At 39.4% G+C, this 21,263-nt stretch overlaps 1 protein-coding gene across 2 annotated transcripts in view; it reads right to left on the bottom strand.

Moving 5' to 3' along the window:
* Positions 1 to 438: 438 nt before the first annotated feature.
* UMAD1 (UBAP1-MVB12-associated (UMA) domain containing 1) overlaps positions 439 to 21,263 on the bottom strand; it is an 86,830-nt gene continuing 66,005 nt past the window's right edge. Inside the window, exons 4-6 of one of the 2 annotated variants that reach the window (XR_008209683.1) lie at positions 10,470 to 10,663; positions 10,009 to 10,175; positions 439 to 2,312 (exon numbers count right to left, since the gene is read on the bottom strand). Coding sequence is in view for 1 of the 2 variants with exons in the window: in XM_052696444.1 (XP_052552404.1) it covers positions 18,566 to 18,823 (258 nt within the window). In the remaining variant the exon portion in view is untranslated. Of the gene's footprint in view, positions 2,313 to 10,008; positions 10,176 to 10,469; positions 10,664 to 18,406; positions 18,824 to 21,263 lie in introns of those variants that run through there. The other variant, XM_052696444.1, reaches the window with a different exon arrangement.

Raw genomic sequence — 21,263 nt, 5'->3', positions numbered from 1 at the left:
TTAATTCACTTTTTTACCACTACATCATTTAGTGCTGACTCTTGTGTATGCTGCTACAGGTGTCTGAGAAGATAAGGTGTTTGGGGAAATCTCATGATGTCTTGTGAGTACAGCTAAAAAAAAATAATAATTATGTTGTATTATAGGGTTTTCTGATGGTTCTACACACCCAAAAGCACAATTCTTAAAGCAAAGGATGTTATATTTATAAGAGAAACTGAAGTAAAAAAAGAAGGAAGCAAGAATGAAGTTGAGTATATATTCAGTATAGACTAGATTTCTATAGGCAAAAATGTATCACGAAACATATTTATAAAGCTACAAGTTAAAGAATACATACCCCACTGAAATTGCCCCAGGACAATATCAATTCTTGTTTTCCTGAACACTTCATGAAAGTGGTAGGATTTGAGATAACTTTGTAGGAAAGCTGAGAAGTTTGTTTGTTTGTTTTTTTAACAGCGTGTTTCGAGTATAGTTTGCAAGAAGAAAACGTGAAAAAAGTGAATGGCAGCACTTTCTGAGAGGATGCATGGGCAACTGAAAATGGCATAGCCAGCTCAGAACAAAGAACTGCATAGTGAAATACAAGATAAGATTACAAACAGGTGCCCAACGGAGGGCCCTAATTTGTATGGCTCCCATTTGTATTCAGAGTCACAGGAGAGAGGAATGCCAGGAAAGGATACAAAAATAGGCTGATAAAATCATAGCAAGAATTCAGGAAGGTTATCTTGACTTCAACATTTCAGTCTCAAGGGGAACCAGGTGTGTGTAATGAAAAGCAAGGATTTGTATTGTAGAGGTGACAGTTGAGTTAATGTAATCAGAAGAAATCACCTGAGAAAACGCACAAATCAGCGAATGGAGGTAAAATAGAGCCTGGTGAGATTTTTTTTTTTGAAAGAGAAACCTTGGCTGGAGATCCATTACTGAAGGAAAGATTGAAGAATTGGCAATGATTTGGAAAAGAAAACAAGAAAAGATTCCTGTTAAGACAGGACAAGATTTCAGAGTTACAGTAGGATCAATAATGCTGCAGGCAAGAAGTCCTGAGATTTGTTCACATCATTAATAGTGACCTCAGAACAGCTGAGTGGAGCACACATAGTAGAAACTGAGGATGACTTGAGAAAAGGTGAAGTTGGCAAGAAGCCATCTGAGGTGATTGCTGCAGGCAGTGCATTACTCTATTTGAGAAGTTACATTCAAGGGGAAGAAAAAAAAAATTGCAAAGCAAAAATGAAATTAAGTGTATTTCAAAAATATGGGTGGAACAGACATCTTTCTATGTATGCTGGGATCACCACAAAGGAAAGTGAAGAACAAGGGAAAATGGCAAATAGAAAAATATTCTGTTACTGATACAGAGGAGGAGTGAAATGAAAACATGGTAAGAACTGCCAAGACAGGGAAAAGTGGGAGATTGGTTGAAAGGAAAAAAGAACACAAATTTGTTGCTAAGATCCTCTCTTGAAAAACAAGAGCTGGTAACACAGATAAGATGATGGCAGAGGTGTGAAGTTGATGGCAGATTTCAAAGATGTTACTCCATGGTATACATTAACAGATACTACAAATATTTTAAAAAACTCAACAATTCTTATTCCCGTATTTTATGCATGTAGAAATCTACTCCTGCTGTTGCTGTTTTCCCAGCTCCCAGGCTTTTCTCCTATTCCTTGATATCACTCTGATAGATAGCCCATTAGTGGGTATTTAAACACCATTTGTAGATCTGCTTTATTATTCTTACATGTGTATAAATCAGAATTCTTGCAGCTTAATTTTTGCAGCGCCAGCGATTAGGCACATGGGAGTAGAAAAGATGTAGGAGCTCAATTTATCTACACAGTGTTTCCAAAAGCTGGAATATTCCTTCCATGCAAGTTACCAGGTAAAACAGCTTTTCCTCTTTCAAGTGGTTAACTTCCCAAATGAGAATTCTCGTTTACAATTTCCTATCTATGTTTATTCAATTTAAATTTCAATGTTTTATAGCCATTTTGCATATATACAGGTTCACTAATGCTCAACAACACTAAAAATATCACACTTTATTATATGTGCAGAATTATACATAAGTGCAGAATTTTAATTGGTGCTACCTTTTATCAAGGATAGAGGTAGAAGAACCTTCTACACAAGCCACTATATAAAGATTAAATATAAGATTGATGAAAACAAGGGTCACATCGGTTTAGCTTTTACAATAACATTTTCAGTAATTTATCCAGAAGCTGTAGCACACTCACACAACCATTTGGATCCTTTGATCTCAGCACCAGGCTAAACAGAAAACATGGATATTCCTGCAGTTAAGAAAAAATGGAAAATCAGTAGCTTGGTTTTTGCTGGTGTCTCTTCTGTATTACCCAGCTTTGATTCTTGAAAGCCAAGCATAGCCACAATTCACTGAAAATGGTCATCTGCAGATGAATGGCTGCTAAAGCTTCCCAAAGATCCAGATCTGAAACAAATCCTCTCTCCATTTGTCTTTTTTTTTTTTTTTTCTTTTCCCAAAGCAGATAAAAGGCTTAAGGAGGAGGAAAGGACATTTAGTTCAGAAACTAAAGAGACTGCAGGTAATAATAGCATTTTAGGAATAACTTACAAAGATACACGCATTTCAAGCACTTCCCACCTGCCTTTAAATTATAGCTTGTACTGAGTGCATCATTTGCCTCAGTGGCTTGCACACTTGGTACAAAAGCACAGGGATGAGCCTACGTATAAACTAAAATCTAACATGTTCAGAAAGAAGCATAAATTAAAGTACACAGCAAGTAGTTAGAAGACATTTGGGCTTGTCTGAAACGCACCGTCGTCTCTCAAGCTCTGCAGCATACTCGTGAGCACACAGCAGCACTTCCAACAAACATCATCTGCTGACATCCCAGCTTTCCTAGGTGCGCTTTAATTAAAGGATTCAGCAGAACAAGAAAACCTAAATCTGTAGAAGTAAAGCACTTATTATAGAAGTACACCGTTACAAATTCACATGCCTTCAGAGAATGCAGTGATCGCATAACAGAATTTTCAGAAAACCTATCTAGGTTTGTACAAAGCGTACAAGTGGCAGATGAACTGCACAACTACCTGAATGGCACAGTGGGACTGAACAGCTCTGCTGAACCATGGCTTCTAAGACAAACATCACTGGCAGCAGCAGTTAGGTCCATGCAAGGAAGGAGCATGATGGAGTGCCATGCAGCAAAAGGGACCCTTTGTGCAAAGAGCCCACAGACCCTTCCTTACACCTCACACTCAGCAATGGGAATGAATCCAAAATGTCTTTCCCACATCTGACAGTAGCTCTGACATCATGCATGTCACCTATTATCCAAAGAGTGGTTGCTACCCAAGAAACTCGTGTTACTCCTTTCTGGTTTTAAGATTTAATTTTCACCTGCTGTGGAAAGATAAAACTAATTCCAGCTTAGCCTGAAGATCCTGCCTGCACAGGTGTGCTGCAAGAACATTGCTGTGACATTCAGCTCGAATCTGGGTGAATGCTTCAGATGACTGCAGTAATTATCAGAACAACCGGGTTTAGTTAACTGGGTTTAATCTGGAGCAGATCTGCCCATGTTTCTTCTGACCTTTTCCCTCAGATAGATAAAGCTGGAAGAAAAGGAAAGACTGGAGGAAAAGGAAAGGCTACAGTACTTGGCAATTGATTGATGTAGAACATGAGAGACGTATATTCAAGACTGCACTTTTTGTGGCTCTGCAGGAATTAAGATTTTTAATTTAATATCTAAATTAACCTTCTAATTGCCATGTTTGTCCTGGATGGGCTCCCCAGCCATGGTACTGGTGTGCCATCAGTCACTGCCCAGAACCTTGCAGAGGAAGACTGGGAGGAGCCTGAGGAAACCACAAGGAGACCAGCACAGGCAAGGGGTTGGAGCCAATGTTTATTGCTTTGTATAGAAACTACTGGACACACTGTCTCCCTCCTGCCCATCGAGACTGGGGAAGCTGTCCAAAACTTCTCCAGTTCTTCCATGGGCTGGAGAGGAATTCACCCCAAATTCTTGTACCTCACTAAATGATAACTACGCAGCTGCTCAGCAGCAGCATCCCATGACTCCAGGTTTTTGTGACCCAAGCCCATAAGTAAGACATCTAACTTCCCATCCAATGGAAAAACATACTCAAATTGCAGCTGTACAATTAACAAATGTACAATTCACAGAGTAGCATGGCTAAAATGGTATCTTACAGGCTTTATAGTTAGAAAGATTATTATGGTGAAAAGAGACAATCAAAAATGAAATGCTTACCCATATCCTAGGCTTGCAGTAAAAAAAAACTCCAAAGGGAGAGATCTCCTGAAAGAAAATCTTCCCCTGTGGCAGTCAGCTCTTAAATGGGGTCTAGGAGTCATACAGATGAATTGCCTTCACCTGTGCTCCTGTGGCTGACTCAGTCCTTGCCTCAGGTGATCAATCAGTAGTTCAGGAACTCAACAGTTCCCTGAACAGCTTTCTCACATTTTGTTTACATCGAGAAAAATGGAAAACGTTTATTGTGGGTCAGTCTAAATGAATTTTAGTTTAATTTTTTCAGTTTGGCAACTGATCTAAAACTCATTAGCACTGTTCCACTGCTATCACTCAATATTTTCTATAAATATAGCAAGCAATTTGCACACTAAACAGAGCTTGTACAGGAAATTAAAAGAAACAACAACAACAGAAGCCACACAGCTAGGACGCAGAGGTACACCTGGGTTATTTCTCTGTGTGCTAGCAGTGTGATTGAAGCAGTAATCACATTAGGCCATCAGTAACATTTTTGTAATCTGCAATTTTTGAATTCCCATCCAGGTACATCTATGCTGCTCTTTTGTTTTCAGGGGCATCGCATAGGATTAACAGCAGAAGGAACCTAGTCCTCAAAGGTAATGAAAATACTGTTGGTGAAGGTCAGGAAGGCATGTTCATAACTACAGGTGAGGAGATTTAGATGCTCAGTGTGGGGCAGTTGTGCCCAGGCTTCTGAGATTCTTATCTACAGAAGAAAAATGCCTCTGGGTCCTGGCAGTGCTGAAGCCCCAGGCAGGCAGAATGAGGCAGAGCCCTTCTCTGGAGGCCCTGTCTTCTCAGACCAGTGCTCTTACATCTTTAATAAGATCAATAATCTTCCCCTGGTTTAGCGGCTCCATGAATTCTGATTAAGCCCCATGACAGTGGCTGTGTATTAAGAGTAATAGGCAAGAAGAAGACTTTAGTGTCTCGATCCATGAGGCATTAAAGCTCCTTCTTTAGGCAAACTGCTATTGATTTGATCTTGGTTTTTTTCAGCGTGGCCTCTGTAAATAAAGCGCTGGCACACAGCACACTTACTGTGCCACTCCTCATCCCTGCAGACCAAGTGTCTCTGATGAAAACTTACTTTAATTGTTCCATGACTGCTGACGTGTTTAATTAAAGGCTTACATGGCTACATCTTTGGTGACAAAATGTGAGGCGATCACAAGGATAAATAAGGTAAGAAATCACAAAGGTAAGCTCAGAAGCAAAACGCTCAAATGCTCTATAGTGCAGCCTTTCAGCAGAACACCAGCGTGTGAGTTTCTGCCTGACATTAAAATTCAGTTCAGTATTTTTGGGGGAGAAAAGACCAGCACTGACCGAATAAGTCATCTGACCACAGGAAGCTGTGTTGACAAAAATTCATACAGTAGAAATTGGAAACCCATGCTCCAAAGAGTTCTTGTATTAACAGTTTAATGTCCAACTCTGTAGTATATAATTTATGGGAATTCTCTAATACAATCCAGCCTTGCATATTTTGCCATTTATTATTCTTATTTAGAAAGTGGTAAAGACCAAACTATCTCTCTGATTCCTGAAGTCTTTTTTTTTTTTTGTCTTTTTTTTTTTCTTTTCTTTTTTTTTTTTACCATTTTTAATACATATTGCCCATGGTAACTTTCCACAGATTCCACTGTTTGCAAATGCCTATTTTCAGTCCTTAGTGATGGGCCTGTTTGGGCTCGCTTCTTTTTGCAATTTTGTGGGGGTTTTTTGGAGATGGTAAAATTTAGGGAAATTAGATGTTTGCATGTCGGGTTGAGGCTCTTGAGCAGAAACATGGGTAGAATTATATCATTGCTTCATTGGTTTTTATGAAAGTGGCTTCTAAATACAGCTCTGGACTGACTCCTGATCTCATCCGCTGGGATTTAATCTAGGCAAAACCATCCATAAATCCATACTCGGAATGTTTTGCTTTCTATAGACTCGTCTTGGCGTTTTAAAAGTAGATTTCTTTGTTGGTTATGGTCCCTCTGTGACTACAACAGCACCTAAGCATCTTGGTGTAATAGTCTTATGTTTTTTGTGTATTGAAACCCTTTTGTTTAGGAAATGGATTGTGTGGAAAAGTGTCCTGAAAAAAACTCTTGGTGAGACCCATTTTGTTTTTTAATATCTGCTACTCGTTACGAGTGCCCATTCCCCTGGGAGCCCTGGAAATATGTTAGATGCCAAAAGCTGCATATTTGAAACTGGTCCTATTGTAGAGCAAGTAAATATTATCAATATGCTTTATTTGGGAAGGATTCCTTGGCCAAATAAGGGCTTTAAAATCTAGAAAGAGAAGAGAGAATCTGCAGAATATGAAGATATTGATGAGGATGATAAGCAGTGTGTTACAGATTAGGTATTCACGAAGATGAAAGGAGAAGGAGCAGTGAGTGAGCCCCATGGTGGCTGCTGCAGTAAAGATGACCACATCCCTGAGAGCCTCTGCATCAGATGGGAACACAGATATCCACGGCCTGGGGAACAGAAGGAGGGTGCTCTGCAGAGATGGAGCTGGGGGAAATCAAACCCAGAAATGGGGAAACTGAAATTTGTCTGATAGGGAGAAGGAAATGAATAATCGGTGCATGGAGACTGAAAGAAGGCCTTTAAAAAAGTTATTTCAAGATGCAAATGCTTCCTCTATTGTTTCCTATTTGCATTTTAAAGTATTTCAGTATCAGAGCTGAGGCATCTAGAGAGGACAAACCTGCCTCAGGTCAGCTCAGAGGTGACACAGAAGAGTATTCAAAACATGTTTGTCAAAAAGGTAAGCCTCACCAAAGTTTGTTTTCAACTTGAACAGTCTGTTGCTCCAAGAACTATTTGAGACTATTCTCAATGAAGAACAGAGATGGAGGGAAAGGTTGATTTATTTTTTTTCTATGAATTTTTCATATGTACATATTTTTGCAATGCTTTTTAAGAAAGGATACTTCCACTGATTGTTTGGGTCAACAAGGAATAAAAAATATGGATTTAAAGAATGAACGGCACAAACCTGAGTACTCATCACTGCTTTAAATCCCATTGGAACAGAGTGACTCTCGAGCCGTGCCTTGGGTGCCATTATGACAGCAGGCAGTGAGTGCCCAAATCCTGCACTGATGCTATGGCCCCAGATGAAGATCTCACCCAATGACCCCCAACCTGCTCCCACATGCTCTGACTCACAGGCAGCCAGTTCCACACGTACCTACAAAAGGGCTTTGCCAGTTGTGCCATGGTGCAAAATAAAGGAAATCTTCCTCTTTGCCCGTTCTAATGACTTGTGTGTTTCCAGCCTACTCTAACTCACAGCACAGCGTATGTGCAACAATGCTTAATTACAAAGAGGCCACAATGAAACCAGAGGAGCCCAGTAACCATGGAGATCAGTGATCAATAATATAATACTATTTGTTTATAAATTATCCATAGTCCCTATATCCTTTTGTAAAAGGCAAGTGAGATCCAGGCAACATGTTCAATTTATAATTATTGCCTAAAATAAAACGTGATTCTGTGGGTGAATACCTGCCCATTAATAACATTATTTTCAGATTGTTCGATATGATATGGATCGGTGGAGATAACTGTGTTTGGAGGAGAAATATAAAGCTGCTCAATAAAGTGGTGGCTGTAAAGATTCATCTGAAGGCTGTGATGTGGAAAGCACTGCTTTCAACCAGAAGTCTCAGTAGAGACTGGGCTCTCTACTGGGCTGTAACTGGGCTGTGTTACATTTGTGGTGCGAATGGGGAATGACCTAAAAGCGTACACACCAAGCACAAAACACAAACCATGTTCCCAGTTCCTTTTCCAGGAACAAAATCCTCATCGTGAAACTCTAAAGGTGGCAACTGTAATGTGAAGGCTGTCTCAGACAATGAGTAACACGACTCTGGAGGAGCTTTCAAATCTTTTAGCTGCTTTTCCTTTTGGATAAATGAAGATAAGTTCTGAGTTTTTTTTATTCTCCTCCCTGCTTTTATATAAAAAACTTGTTAGTTCTACTCAGTAGTTTCCATTGGGAAAGCCAATAGTCATCAAAATTTGAAGTTTTCCATGCTTTACTGTTCTCGTATATTGGGGTGATAAAACAAAATGATTTTCATCTCACTACTACCTATTTCAATGTTTCTGTGGTATTTCCACATTTTTAATATTTCTAGTTTCTTTTCAAAACCACTTTGTTAAAAAATGGATATGAAATGTGGAAATGATTTTTTGATATTATTCAACAATGTTATGTAATGCAAACCCATCAATGACCTGCTTTGTGTTTCACTCCATGATGAGCTTTTTTTCCTTTCAGCTGGGAATGATACTTTAAGAAATCTTCCACAGAATATGAAATCTGCCTCCCCAGCAGTATGAAAGGCACAGCGTGGGGAAACAGGAGCCATTTCACCACAATCTACTGTAGTATTTTAGTCAATCTAGAGAATGAACAAATATAAGGGATGGAATGATATTCCAGAACAAAAATATAGTTATGTGATTGGCACCAAGAGGATGAGAATTAACTGATTACAACGAAACCCTCTTTTGCAATGACTACATAATATTTATGTAATTGTCATAACAAATCCCATTTTTATGGCTCCTCACAAGTGAAGTGAAAGCATTCCCACTGCTGCTGAGTGTGAGCTTTGGAAGGGACACCCAGGGATGCAGGATTCTGGTGGACGAAAGTCTGGACATGAGCCAGATGTGTGTTCTTGCAGCCTGGAAGGCAAATGGTACCCTGGGCTGCATCAGTGGAAGGGTGGCCAGCAGGGAGAGGGAGGTGACTGTGTCCCTCTACTCTGCTCTTGTGAGGCCCCATCTGCAGTACTCAGTCCAGTCCTGGGGCCCCAGGGATATCTCATCGCAGTCTTCCAGTACTTGAAGGGCGTTTATAAACTTAGACAGATGATAGTGATAGCATAAGGGGGAATGGATTTAAACTGAAAGAGGGAAGGTTTAGGTTAGCTGTTAGAAAGAAATTCTGCACTCAGAGGGTGGTGAGACACATGAACAGGCCGCTCAGAGAAATTGTGGATGCCCCATCACTGGAGGCATTCAAGGCCAGGCTTGATGGGTTCCTGGGCAGTCTGATCAGGTGGTTGGCAACCCAGCCCAAAACAGGGGCATTGTAACTAGATGATCTTTGAGGTCCCTTTCAACCCAAGCCATTCTATGGTTCTGTGATTCTGTGCCCAAGATCCCCTCACATCGGCTCATAGTGCTGCCCTGCTGGGGCTATCAGCACCGTGGGGCTTCAGCATCCTAACCAGATGGATGGTTGAAACACACAGAAAAAGGCCCAGAAAACAACACAATGAATGTCTGCTCAGCAGAGGAGAGAAAAGGTGAGACAGTGTTGCCTAAAAATAGAGATGAGCTACAGCTGTAGGGCGAGCCCTGTTGATGAGAGCACACCAGTTGCACTCAGGCTGCTTGGCAGGCGTCAGGCACACACACAGCTTGTTGTTAAGCAGCATGGAAAGCAATCACGAATGAATAGACTTTCTCCCTGTCCATTTTTAGTCCTACTGCAAAGAAGAGGTCACCAGAATTCCTTTTCCCTGAGCTTCAGTTTTGGAAATAGCTGAGCTGCTAAGAATTGGAGGAGAAAAAAAAAAAAGAAAAAAAAAAGGAAGGAAAATAAGAAAGGTAGGCAAGTGTAGACAAAAGATGTGAACTGTGTTTAGACATGTCTCCTTACCAAAAAGGATCACTGCTCTTGACCAGATTTTGTCAGTTCTTTCATTATGATGATTTTCTCCACATTCAGCACTTAAAATCCATCACTGGGAGAGGGATGAAGATGGAGAGCAAAGGGAAGGCAGCAATGAAAACAATAAACCATTTGGTTCCTGCTGGAGAACATACCTGTGTATAAGGGGTGAGAAAAATGCAATAGTATGTTTTATTTTGTGTTCATGAAATCAAGGATTTTCATGCAAATTTAGTACCAATATTCTAAAACATACTTTACAGCACCGTAGGAGGTTTTGTAGTTAAGATGGTACAACATTTTAAATTGGAAATGTGAATGTAATCCCTTCAGTTAAATGGAAAACATTTAAATACTTAACCTGATTGCTGCCAACTGCCATTTCGTACAATAAGTAATTATGAGGAGAGAGAATGGCTCTTAAAGGCACATAGTTCACATGAACCTACCGGAGACTCCGATCTGGAAATTGCACCTTCATCTCTGTGTATTGCCACTTGTCATAAAATAGTAATAATAATATGATGAATGTCAGAATCCTTTCTTTTTCTTCAGATGGACTATCTGGTAATGGAGTTGTTGACAGCAGATACGGCAAAATGACAGGATTGGAGTCAGCAGAGCCACATGAAGTATCTGATATCTGAATTGAAAGGACAAAGAATTTTTTTCTGGTAAAGCTGAAGAATAATCATTTTATCTATCTACCCATCCATCCATCATTTCTGTCAATAAACCTGGGATTAAAACACACTTCTGCTAAAATATCTCCATGATGAGGACAAGGTACAGGTGCCAACTGGCAGCTGAGTGTCATGAAGGATGTGTGAGCTCACAAGGACACCTTCCTACACATTTAGAGAAAGAAGCAGATGAAAAAAGACTGGGTGCTGGCCTACAACAAAGAATTCTAAATAAACCCATTTCAGGAAGTGGTCATTATAATTATTATAAATCCTGTACACCTCTCTGCTTTGAAGAGCTGCTCACTGCATAACTAAAACTGCTCTTACAGAATGACGTTCTCCCGGAATGCTATGTGTTCTGATCCCCACTGCTCCCACCGTGGCTGACAACAGAACAGCTCTTTCAGTATATTTGGAGCAAACACTCTACTGAACCCTTCCCAGACCATGTTTTCAGGACTTAAAACACTGAACAAATCAAAATACTTATTTAAAAAATAAATGAATTCTCAATGACAGGCCTGATCTCAGCAGGAATAATTCACCAGGAGAGAAGCAGGACAACACAGCCCACTTCCAAGCACAGCTGAGGCCATGGCTCGGCAGTTCAGTCATTCCTGGCTCCCATCAGCCAAAGCGAGGCTGAGCTGGAAGGGATTTCTGACCTTAAAGTTGGCTGAAGAGCTCCTCCTTTCCTTCTCTCCTGTGTGGATGGAAACAAAGATGACTGGGATTGTAATTAAGCACACCGGCACAAAGAAAGCATAGAACGGAGATGTGTGTCAGAGAACTTTTCCTCTCAAACCTTCTGGCCTGGGTTGAGCCTGCAGACCATTAGGCACCTAAAAGTTCAGGTTGGATGCATATGGGACAAAAAGTTCAAGGGTGGAAATTCTCAGATAGGGATCTCCCTTCTTCTCTGTTTACTCCATATTTCATCATCTTAATAACATAATAAACAGTGTCGAGAGACTGTCTCTAGGTCAGAGGAGTTTAAGATCAATAGATACATACAGGGGGAAAGGTAAACAGAGTAATCCAAGTGTTACTGAGTCACATGGACTACTCTGTTAGAGACTGACAGATTACTGGGTCCCAATCTCCAGACTGAAATATCAGAAGTGAATGGTATTTCAAAGAACTTTTGTACTATTTTCATTTAAAAATCCAATGGCAAGATCCAGCTTTGAAGTAGTTACTTTAACTTTACCACTGTGAGTGGATGCACATATTGCACAGTCGATGTATGTAGGGGAAGTGATTGTAAATCCCTCTATTAATTCAACATTCATTGCCCATACAACAACTTCCCAGTTTGCCTGCTCCCAAGCCATGAGTTAAACTACAGTATGAATTAAACTACATGAAAATACAGTGAATATGTTAACCTTGCAGATAAAAATTTAGCTATAACTACAGTAAGACGGATCTGAAATATCTACAAGTACTGTAATGCTATTTGAAATAAAATTTGGCAATCCTTTTTGGGATAAATTTAATGCATATGTTCTACTCCATCCTAGCAAGTAGGAGAAGTGTAAATGTTTTTTATTTGAAAGCTTACTGAAGGAGAACTGACCAAACTACAAAAGACATTAAAGTCAAACAACAACAAAAACATCCTTTGTCTCAGTGGGTAAGATAAATATTACATATTTGACAAAAGCCCTATCTAAACATATAATAGTCAAAATCAGAGCTACAGGAACCTAAAAATGTCTTTTAGAGCAGAGTAAGCCAAGCAGATGCACCAGCAGTTTCTAAAAACAGCTGAGAAAGGAAATTACAACATAGTTTCCAAAGCACCACACATTGCTTGATTTTCTTGAGCAGAACAGACAGACAGCAGATCTCTTCACAAAAAGGGGTGACATTGTGCTCAAAACAAAGTCTCAACATCTTTTGCAGTTCTAGTCAGTATCAGTTCATTTAAACAAGTAGTTTCCTTCCCTTCCTGATGGCCCATTTCACCTGAGCCTATTTTCTGACCCCATCTGCTTCAAACTTATTTTCGCTGTAATTTAGAAGGATGCCCAGATCCAACCCCTTGAAATAGTTAGATGAACATTTGGATACAAGTGGCTACTCTCATCATAAAGCTGATACCCACACACAGTTGGATGAGGGATGTTTATAATCGATACTCACGGTTTTTTTCTGTTGTTTGCTTGTGAGCAGTTTCTTTTACGCTCTGTTATTGAAACGCATGTGCTGACTGACTTAAGACAACAGCCTTGTAAATGAGATCTTTGGTCTCAAGAGTTTATTTTATCTTTGAAGAAAGAAAAAGTGAGTTGAATTGGCTGGCAGAACCAAAGCCTCTCTTTCTTCTGTTCTACGGCTGTTCTATCCTTCTGGGGTCATCATTACTTCCACTCCCAGCACTAGATACTCTATTTTGTCCAAGGAATTAAAAAAGCTTCTCCAGTATCTCACCATAGCTGGCAGCACAAGGCCTGAAAGCTCTGCAGCTCCCGGTTCTTGTAGGAACCATGCAGCATGCTCACACAGTTTTGTTTTTGTAGGAGGAACACATTTGACAAACTGCTGAGCTCTGATATAGCAAAGCTCTTTGAGCAACTCTGATGTCTCATTAGAAAGTAAACTTTAATATTCATTGCCCTTCTGTGGTGAAATATGGACTAGAAAGGCTACAGCCTGGAAGGCTGCAGACTGAAAACAAGCACCAGCTCTGAGATGTTGAAAGAAGTACGCAGTTGTTTCTCTACACATTACACTACCTGTAAATGACAGCGGCAGTAACACGAGGGACCTCTGTGCTATCTGCTGCATGTACACAAAAAAAGACACCACTGGCACAATACCAACACCAATTTACTTCCCATTTGGATCACCAATATAATAGTGTTATCGAATTGTTAGCATCTGCATTTCATTCAGTTTCTGCATTTTCCTTAAAGCCAGTTTCAGCTACTACAACAAAAACTTCTTTACATGTCCTTGCCACCCTTTCCCTCTTCAGTTTGATTTAATTCCACCATGTGTTCTTTGTTCCAAACAATGTAAAAAAACAAAGGAAATATGAGGACTCTGCCATTTTATAGTAGGTAGATATTTGTACAAAACCAGTAGTTTCCAATTGCCTCAAAGTAATTGCATGCAGAACAGCCAGGCTTAGTCAAGACCTCCTCATGAAAGCAGGAACATTTGCCACTAATGTGCCTCAGAAAATAAAGTTTGAAAAATTATTTTTGAGAGTTTTATTAATTGTTTAAACCATTTATACATGGAGGAAAATGCTTCCGCATACAGAATTGCCTAAGGACTTCATCCACAGAGGTCAAAGCAGTGCTTTGGATCTCATTGCTTCTTGGATCTTATTCCTTCTCAGCAGGCTCATCGGCACGTGCTGAAGAATTAAAACAGTCTTACTCGCTGGTATCACACAGAACAAAGGGAATATCAAACACAGAAATCTAAAATTTGCTCTTCAGAACTAAACAGTGAGGCGCCATGCCTTGAATTTCCTTCTTAAGACTCATGGAATCTGAAAATGATGAAATTCCAAATTGATAAAAAAATCAAGTTCTGCTTTATGGGCAGCAGTGCTTCCAAATTAGCTGGCTGTTAACAGGAACAAGGTAGTGCCTTTTCTCCCCTTCCAGTAGGAATGAATACTTATGTTGCTTCCTTTGGATGGCTCTGCTCTGATTCAGCCAGAAGGAAGGCTTGTTAGCAAAGTGCCTATGCAAAAAGGTCCCCTTTGCAGAATGAAGGCTGAGTCTATTTTCTGGAACAGTCTCATCTATTGAAAAGAAATTGAAAAGAAATAGGCAGTTCTCTAGAAGAATCAAAGGAAGAAAATATCTAAGAAAGAATATGGCCTCAGTGAATAATGGGTAGATTCACAATGCTACTTCAAGGAATGTGACACTGATGGGAAGAAATTAGGCCTGATGTACCTATGGCTAACTTTGTGAGCTCGTTATGCTCATGGAAATTCATCACAGCAGATGGACTGAGCAAATCCAACATGGCTTATTAAACTTTCCTCTTCCTTTTGTGCCCTTTGGCACGTAGAAGGAGACTGCCTTTGGATTTTAAGGACTTACTCGCCAGGCTCGGCCTCTGTTGCTGTAGCAGACACACTCTGGCTTTGCAAGGAAATCTGGTTAATCTGGAATCGCCTTGTCATCAGAGGAACTGGTGCAGTTACCTAAGAAGGGAAGGAGTTAGCCCCTGTTAGTTGCAATTCTGGTTCCTCTCTGTACTCACTAGGTTGAGAAAACCCAAAGCAAGATGAATGATTATGTCATAACAAAAGGGCGGTGGGGAGGAGAGGAAAGCAGTTTCTCAAGCACAAGCTTCACGCTATTGTTCTGAGCAGCCCGTTCGTCCCACACAGGGAGGCTGCTTCAGCTTTTTGTGGACGTGACAGGTTCTCCAGCTAACAATGCAATAAACTGCATATTATTTTGAGCTGCTGCAACTAGCATGGTGAATATACTCTTTGCCTTTCACCCTTTTTTTTTTTTTTTTTGCTCTAGGGTCAAAACCTCTCATCCGTGACCACACAAGCATGCACTGCCAGCTGTGGTAACAAGGTTCAGGTCGTACTTTATAGAAAACAACAGAAAGGGGATCTGTAACCATCTCCTTGACTGACCTCCTTTGCACAGTGTTGTCTGGTTCCATTTCTGAGTTTGTCACCAGGGAGCTGTCTGTAGGGATGGGCTCACACTCAGCCTTCCGTAGAGCTGCTCTGGATGCAATTATACTTTGATTTACCTTTGAACATGTGGGCTTTGGTCTCCTTTTTCTACATTTAAAATTAGGCTGTTCCAGAGGCCTGTATTTACTACTTTTCCAGAGGAAATAAGAAGTGTCTTGTTATGTTTGATTTATTAGAAAGCTCCATAAGGAAGCCATCACACAAAGCAGAGTACATCTTTTGCAAGGAAAATGTACAGAACTACAAATGAAACTCAAAATATGCCACAAACCAAACTCTACTTAAATAAACTATTTAATAAAAGAGAAAAGGCCGAGTAAAGTGTCCACTAATGGCAGTAGCAAAGCTCCCATTTACAGCATTCCACCGGCACAGGATCATACCTCAGGCTTTCATCATTAGCTCTGGAGTTGGCAACCTGTCTTAACTCTGATGTTGCTGATATCAGCTATGAAATATCTTTCAGTTCAGTCTAAACAATTTACATACATACCCATAACACAATGCAAACAGCTTTATTCCAGTTCTTGTTTTAATATACAGAACATACAGAAAAGACTGGCTGGGGCGTTTTACTGCTTAGATCTCAATATTGATTATATTATAATAGTTTATACTTCCATTTTTTAAAATCAGTGGCCTAATGTTTTAAGGACAACCATTCAGCTTTTGCTGACAGTGACTGATAGGCATTTACAGTGCTATACACTTTTATATGAATTAAGACTGTTTGAAATCTTTCATTTTCCAGAGATTCTGTACCATCTTCACGTTATTAGCAGGCAAATCCATAAATCTTACTAATTTATAACAGTCTAAGTGTCTTTTTTCTTATCCCAGTGGGAAGAAGTTCACCTTTGCGGTCTGGATACCATTAAGCTTCAATCTACTTTTTATGGATGATGTTAAGCAAGGGAAAGCCTCAACCCTTGCTAAAGAGAGGGCAGCGAGGAGACGCACTCCAGTACCCCTGCTCGTTACAACTCTCGCTATGTGCAAATTTTCATCTTTATGGAACACGGCCAAGCATGCAGGCCAAATGCTTAACCTACCGGCCATATTTCTCACCATGGGTGAACGCAACCTCGTCCTCACACCCTTTTGCATCTTCTTTTCTTTTAAAAGGACACCTTACCGGCTTGCGAGCACAGCAGAGCACGACTCTGACAAGATATAATTATTTTAGATGGATTATCTAGCTTTAATCAAAAACAAATGCCAAAAAAAGTTATGTGCTGTCAGCTGACAAGGGAAGAACGAGTATTGTGAGTTTGTTGGCTTCTCAGCAGCATCGTGCAGCTCTGCTTCCAGTCCAGCTGAGCTGGAGAGACATTTCAGGTTTGAGATGAACATCTTGAATGGAAACATTCTGTTTGCTGAATGGTTAATTTTTAAAGGAGAAATATAAAACAATCATGGAAATTAAACAGTGCTTCAGGTATGTTCTAACTAGAAAAATAGCAAACAAAACAGTTTTAAGCAGCTTTGTAAAATTAATTCTTTGCTCTGAAGGGTCTGAGTACTCCCAGCTCACAGCAGCAGTGTCCTCGGAGCAGTGTATCAATACCAACCAACCACTGCACATCACCAACACAATGCACAAAATACAGCAGATGAAGGTGTCACAGTCTCACTGAATACCCTGATTCTAAAGTGACACTGAAAAGATTTTCTAAATAGAACAATTTCAAGCTCCCACGAAGTCTCAATGGTCACTGGTACAGAAAAAAAACAGGTCGAGCCAAGTATTAATTGTCACACATTATTTGACAATTATTTATTGGTATGCAGTACACTTACTTTCCCTGAAGCAAGTATTTCAGAACATTTATGAACACAACTGTTAAACACATACTAACAAATACACTTATATACATACATTAAAAAAGATTAAATCTTAAACACGAATATGTAACAGCCTAAGACATTCACAATGCAATTTTTCCATCATTTATGGTATTTATCTCAAATACCTGCAGAATGTAAGTCTGAAAAAATATATATTTTGAGCTACCACAGAGCATAAAAATATATGGAATTACCTACCAAGGTTTGGCACGATATAAATACCCCAAGAGAGAAAACAAGTGTAATCTTTTGTGCAACACAGAGCATTATTCACACAAATCATAGTATTACATCAGAGAGCTGCTGCTCATACAACAGCAACTCTGGTTTTAGTTGGAAAAAACATGCTGGAAGCATGTGAGCTAGGGACACAGTGGTCTGTGAGAAAGCATGTTTAGGTACTTAGCCATCTAATTTAGCTGGATAAGAAACAATGTAATGTTTTCCTGTTGTTAAACATTGCCATCTGTATCTCTGGCACACAAATTAAAAAAAGGAGGGTGTGACCATTAAAAGTACGTGTCCTGAGATTTCCTTCTTTAGGGGGCAAAGAGGTTAAAATGGAAAAGCTGATCCGTTTATAAATCAGGAACACATGTGGTAGTGAGAACAAACAGCAGCCAACAGGCAGCCTTACAGGACTTCTCCAGGCAACAGGAATGGCACAAAACGAGGGCACAAAAACACCATCCACAGGGAAGAGAGTGGAGCAACCCATGGTCACTGGTAACCAATCGTACCAAGTACTCCAAATTATTTCAGTACTCGGAATTAACTCTGAGTTTTAACACTTATCTCTTGGAAAACTCTCTGTCCAGTAGTACAAAGAAGCATGCTTTACTATTAACACTGGCTTCTATCTGCAGAAAATCAAAGGTGATCTAAAGAAACACGTATAGCAGGATCCGCGTGTTTATTACCAGAATGAAAAACAAAACAGAGCAGTTGTACTCAGACTTCATCTTTATGAAATGTTTGTGTCTACAGCCTACCTACGAGAAGCAGATACCAACATCCAGCATAAAACTGAAACAGTTCTGCTTGATTTCTTTGTAGATAAACAGAACCTTAACATAGTAAGTTACAGTCCACTTAGGAATATAACTAATATATATATATATTAGGAATATATATTAGTTATATTCCTAAGTTAATATATTCCACCTAAGGAATATAACACAGCACTGAATAACAATCCTTTTGATCCAATGGATCTTATATCAGTGGTAGGCCCCCCAAAAAATTAAGCTGCTCAAACTAAATCTTTATCGTCACATTCGGACTTTTCCCTTGACACACAGAAAAGATCAAGAAAACATTATGGCTCACAAAGAACGGAATTTTCAAGCGTAAAGTCGTACCAAAATCTTGATAAATTGTCATTGATGTTGTAGGTGAGCAGTCGGTCAGGAACATCATTATGGGTGCCCTGCACTGCTAACACATGTGGTGCCAGGGCAAAGGGTACATCGCTTAGAAGATCTGACATGAAAGGGCTGCTTTCCAAATTTTGGCTCCTTTCATTTCCCACCTCTGCTCTCGATAGAGTCAATTCCGATTGGTGCCCTGTATTTATCTGAAGAGAACAGAAGAACAGTAATTTAGATGCTACACATCAGGCAGATATGGCTTCCTCTCATGAAAAAAACAAAACAAAACTAAAAAGTAGTTCCAGAGTTTGGTTCAGCTAGATCCAAAATAGCAAATCTTAATGCACGTTGATAGAATTCTTTGAGGTAGGTTGGTTTGAATCAAAAAAAATAACAGTTTTTTTTCTTGTTTTTTGAAAGATTATCATAATTTCTCCTATTAATGTTACTCCGCCTTTAAGAAAATCAAGGCAGATGGGACATTGTCTTCAAGTTTAGGGGAAAATACTCTACACAATTCCATTTATAAACTGACAAAGCTCCTTTCTGGATAGAAAGTTATGTTCCTTGTACCCTTCTATACCCTTTCAGAAGTCATCTATAAATGTAGGACTCTGTTTAAACAAACAACAAGAAACCCGAATTACCAGCTCCTGCTCTAGCTCTTTCAAATTACTACTGATCACGATCTCCAATTTAAAACACAGTTGTTTCACTGACTCGTAAGGTCTGCTAACTGTGCTTTATAGAGCATTAAAAAAGCACAGTAAACAAAACTATAGCAGACAAACTAAAACCAAACGTACAAAACCCATAAAACAAAACCATCAGTGAAATAAAAAAAATCCTGACTTACAGAATAAGTTAAGGTAATTTAAGGAAAATGCCATCAGATAGAATGGTGAACACAACAGTCTTACAAGCTTTGATACTGGCTTACCAGAATGACTTTAGCAACCATCTATCCTAAAACTTTTACCACTTTAAAAACAAAGAAAAGACTATTTACTCTGCCTCTGAAAGCAAATCTAACTTATTCTACTATTTCTAGCAACCAAGTGCTATTCAAACTAAGAGTTCGCACACAATCTCAAAGAATAAAATGATTGTCATGGGGATTTCCATTTTATATAAGTACACATAGAAAAATAGTCCAATTCGACTCCTTCCAAAGTGCTTAACAAGTCATATAAGAGCCAAAACCATTACACGTTGATTTCTGATTGCAGTCTGGACTTCTTCCTTTCAACCCTCCATGCTCAGCACACATTCAGAAAAATCTGTGAGTAGGGAAGAGAAAATACTGAAAAACCACAAACTGTGAGTCAGTAAGTTCAGGAAAACTCCTACAACCTCTTGTATTTGTCTCCTGTAATTAGCAGAGCTATCTGCAAATTGAAGACCAGCAGCTCTTGCTTTCAAAGTGATCTCAGCTGCTATAGTTGATGATCAGTTAGCAACACTTAAGTCTTCCTTCTTAGTCTTCCTTCTTGTCATGGCCAAGCAAGCTTAAGGCGTTGTAACAAAACTCAAATCCATTTTTCTGATAGACAGACTGGCTTGCTAAGAACACTGGTGAACACACAGAACATTTCTTTATAACAGTAGTTATACTTAACCTAAAAAAAAAACAACAACACACCAACAAAAAAATCCTCCACCACACTCGAAATATGTACCTAAACTTGTAGCTGCTCAAAGTTTCAAGACATCCTATACTGTTCTGCTCTGCTCAAATCTGTTAGACTCCTTCCTGAAAGAACAAAGCTGTGGAGCTTTCACTGAGGTGCTGGTATTTGCTTCTATTACATCAGTCTCATATTCTAAAGAGGAAAGTGGAGCCAGAAAGGCCCAAATGGAAAACAGGAAAAGGTTACATCTAGGAATCAATTAAACCAGATCTTCAAAGAGCCTCCCCCACTCATGTGTTCCAGGGAAAAATGATCTCCTGCCGTCTATTCCCATAGCTTGGACAATAATTTGAAATCCCTACAATCTAATGTTTATTTTATTTGGCAAATTATGCTTTTAAGAACATCTTTTTCTGTCTTAATTGTCCTACAAGCTGGATGAACTCAATTTACAATGGAAATCAGAGAATCAGCTGGCAAATCTAACTTCAAGGAGAAAAAAATTGCACAGCGCATAAAGCATCCCACATTTTCTTCTTTTTTTCTTCTTTTTTTTTTTTTCTTTTTGTTTCCAGAAGCCTTACAGTTGTTAGAAGGGTGCCAAATGGGAACCCCCACAAATTAGACCCCTACTGCACACAGAAACAATGTACTCATAATGACAGGACGAGAATGAGCTTCCCTCATTCTCAGCCCTGCTTCATGTTTCAATACAAGATTGAGTAAGAAAGGATAAATTAGAAATATTTTACTCTTAAACATCATCTTACGGCACTTAATATCTATATACTGGTTGTAAAGTTCTTTGCAGCTTATAGATGCTAATACTGATTGAATAGTCAAAACAACATCATAAACAAAGCCTGAAATGGAACATAGGATATGTAAGCCAGGAACAAAGGGGGAAAAAAAAGGCCAGTCAGTGTAACAAATGCCATAATCTGACCTCTCATTCAATAGTTTTTTGGTCTCAGTCCACCCATGCCCTCATAAGATCTTGGATGCAGTATCACAA

Source organism: Tympanuchus pallidicinctus, unplaced genomic scaffold, assembly GCF_026119805.1.
Source record: "Tympanuchus pallidicinctus isolate F22 unplaced genomic scaffold, pur_lepc_1.0 scaffold3, whole genome shotgun sequence".
NCBI lineage: Eukaryota > Metazoa > Chordata > Aves > Galliformes > Phasianidae > Tympanuchus > Tympanuchus pallidicinctus.
This window is presented reverse-complemented; position numbering and strand designations above follow the sequence as displayed.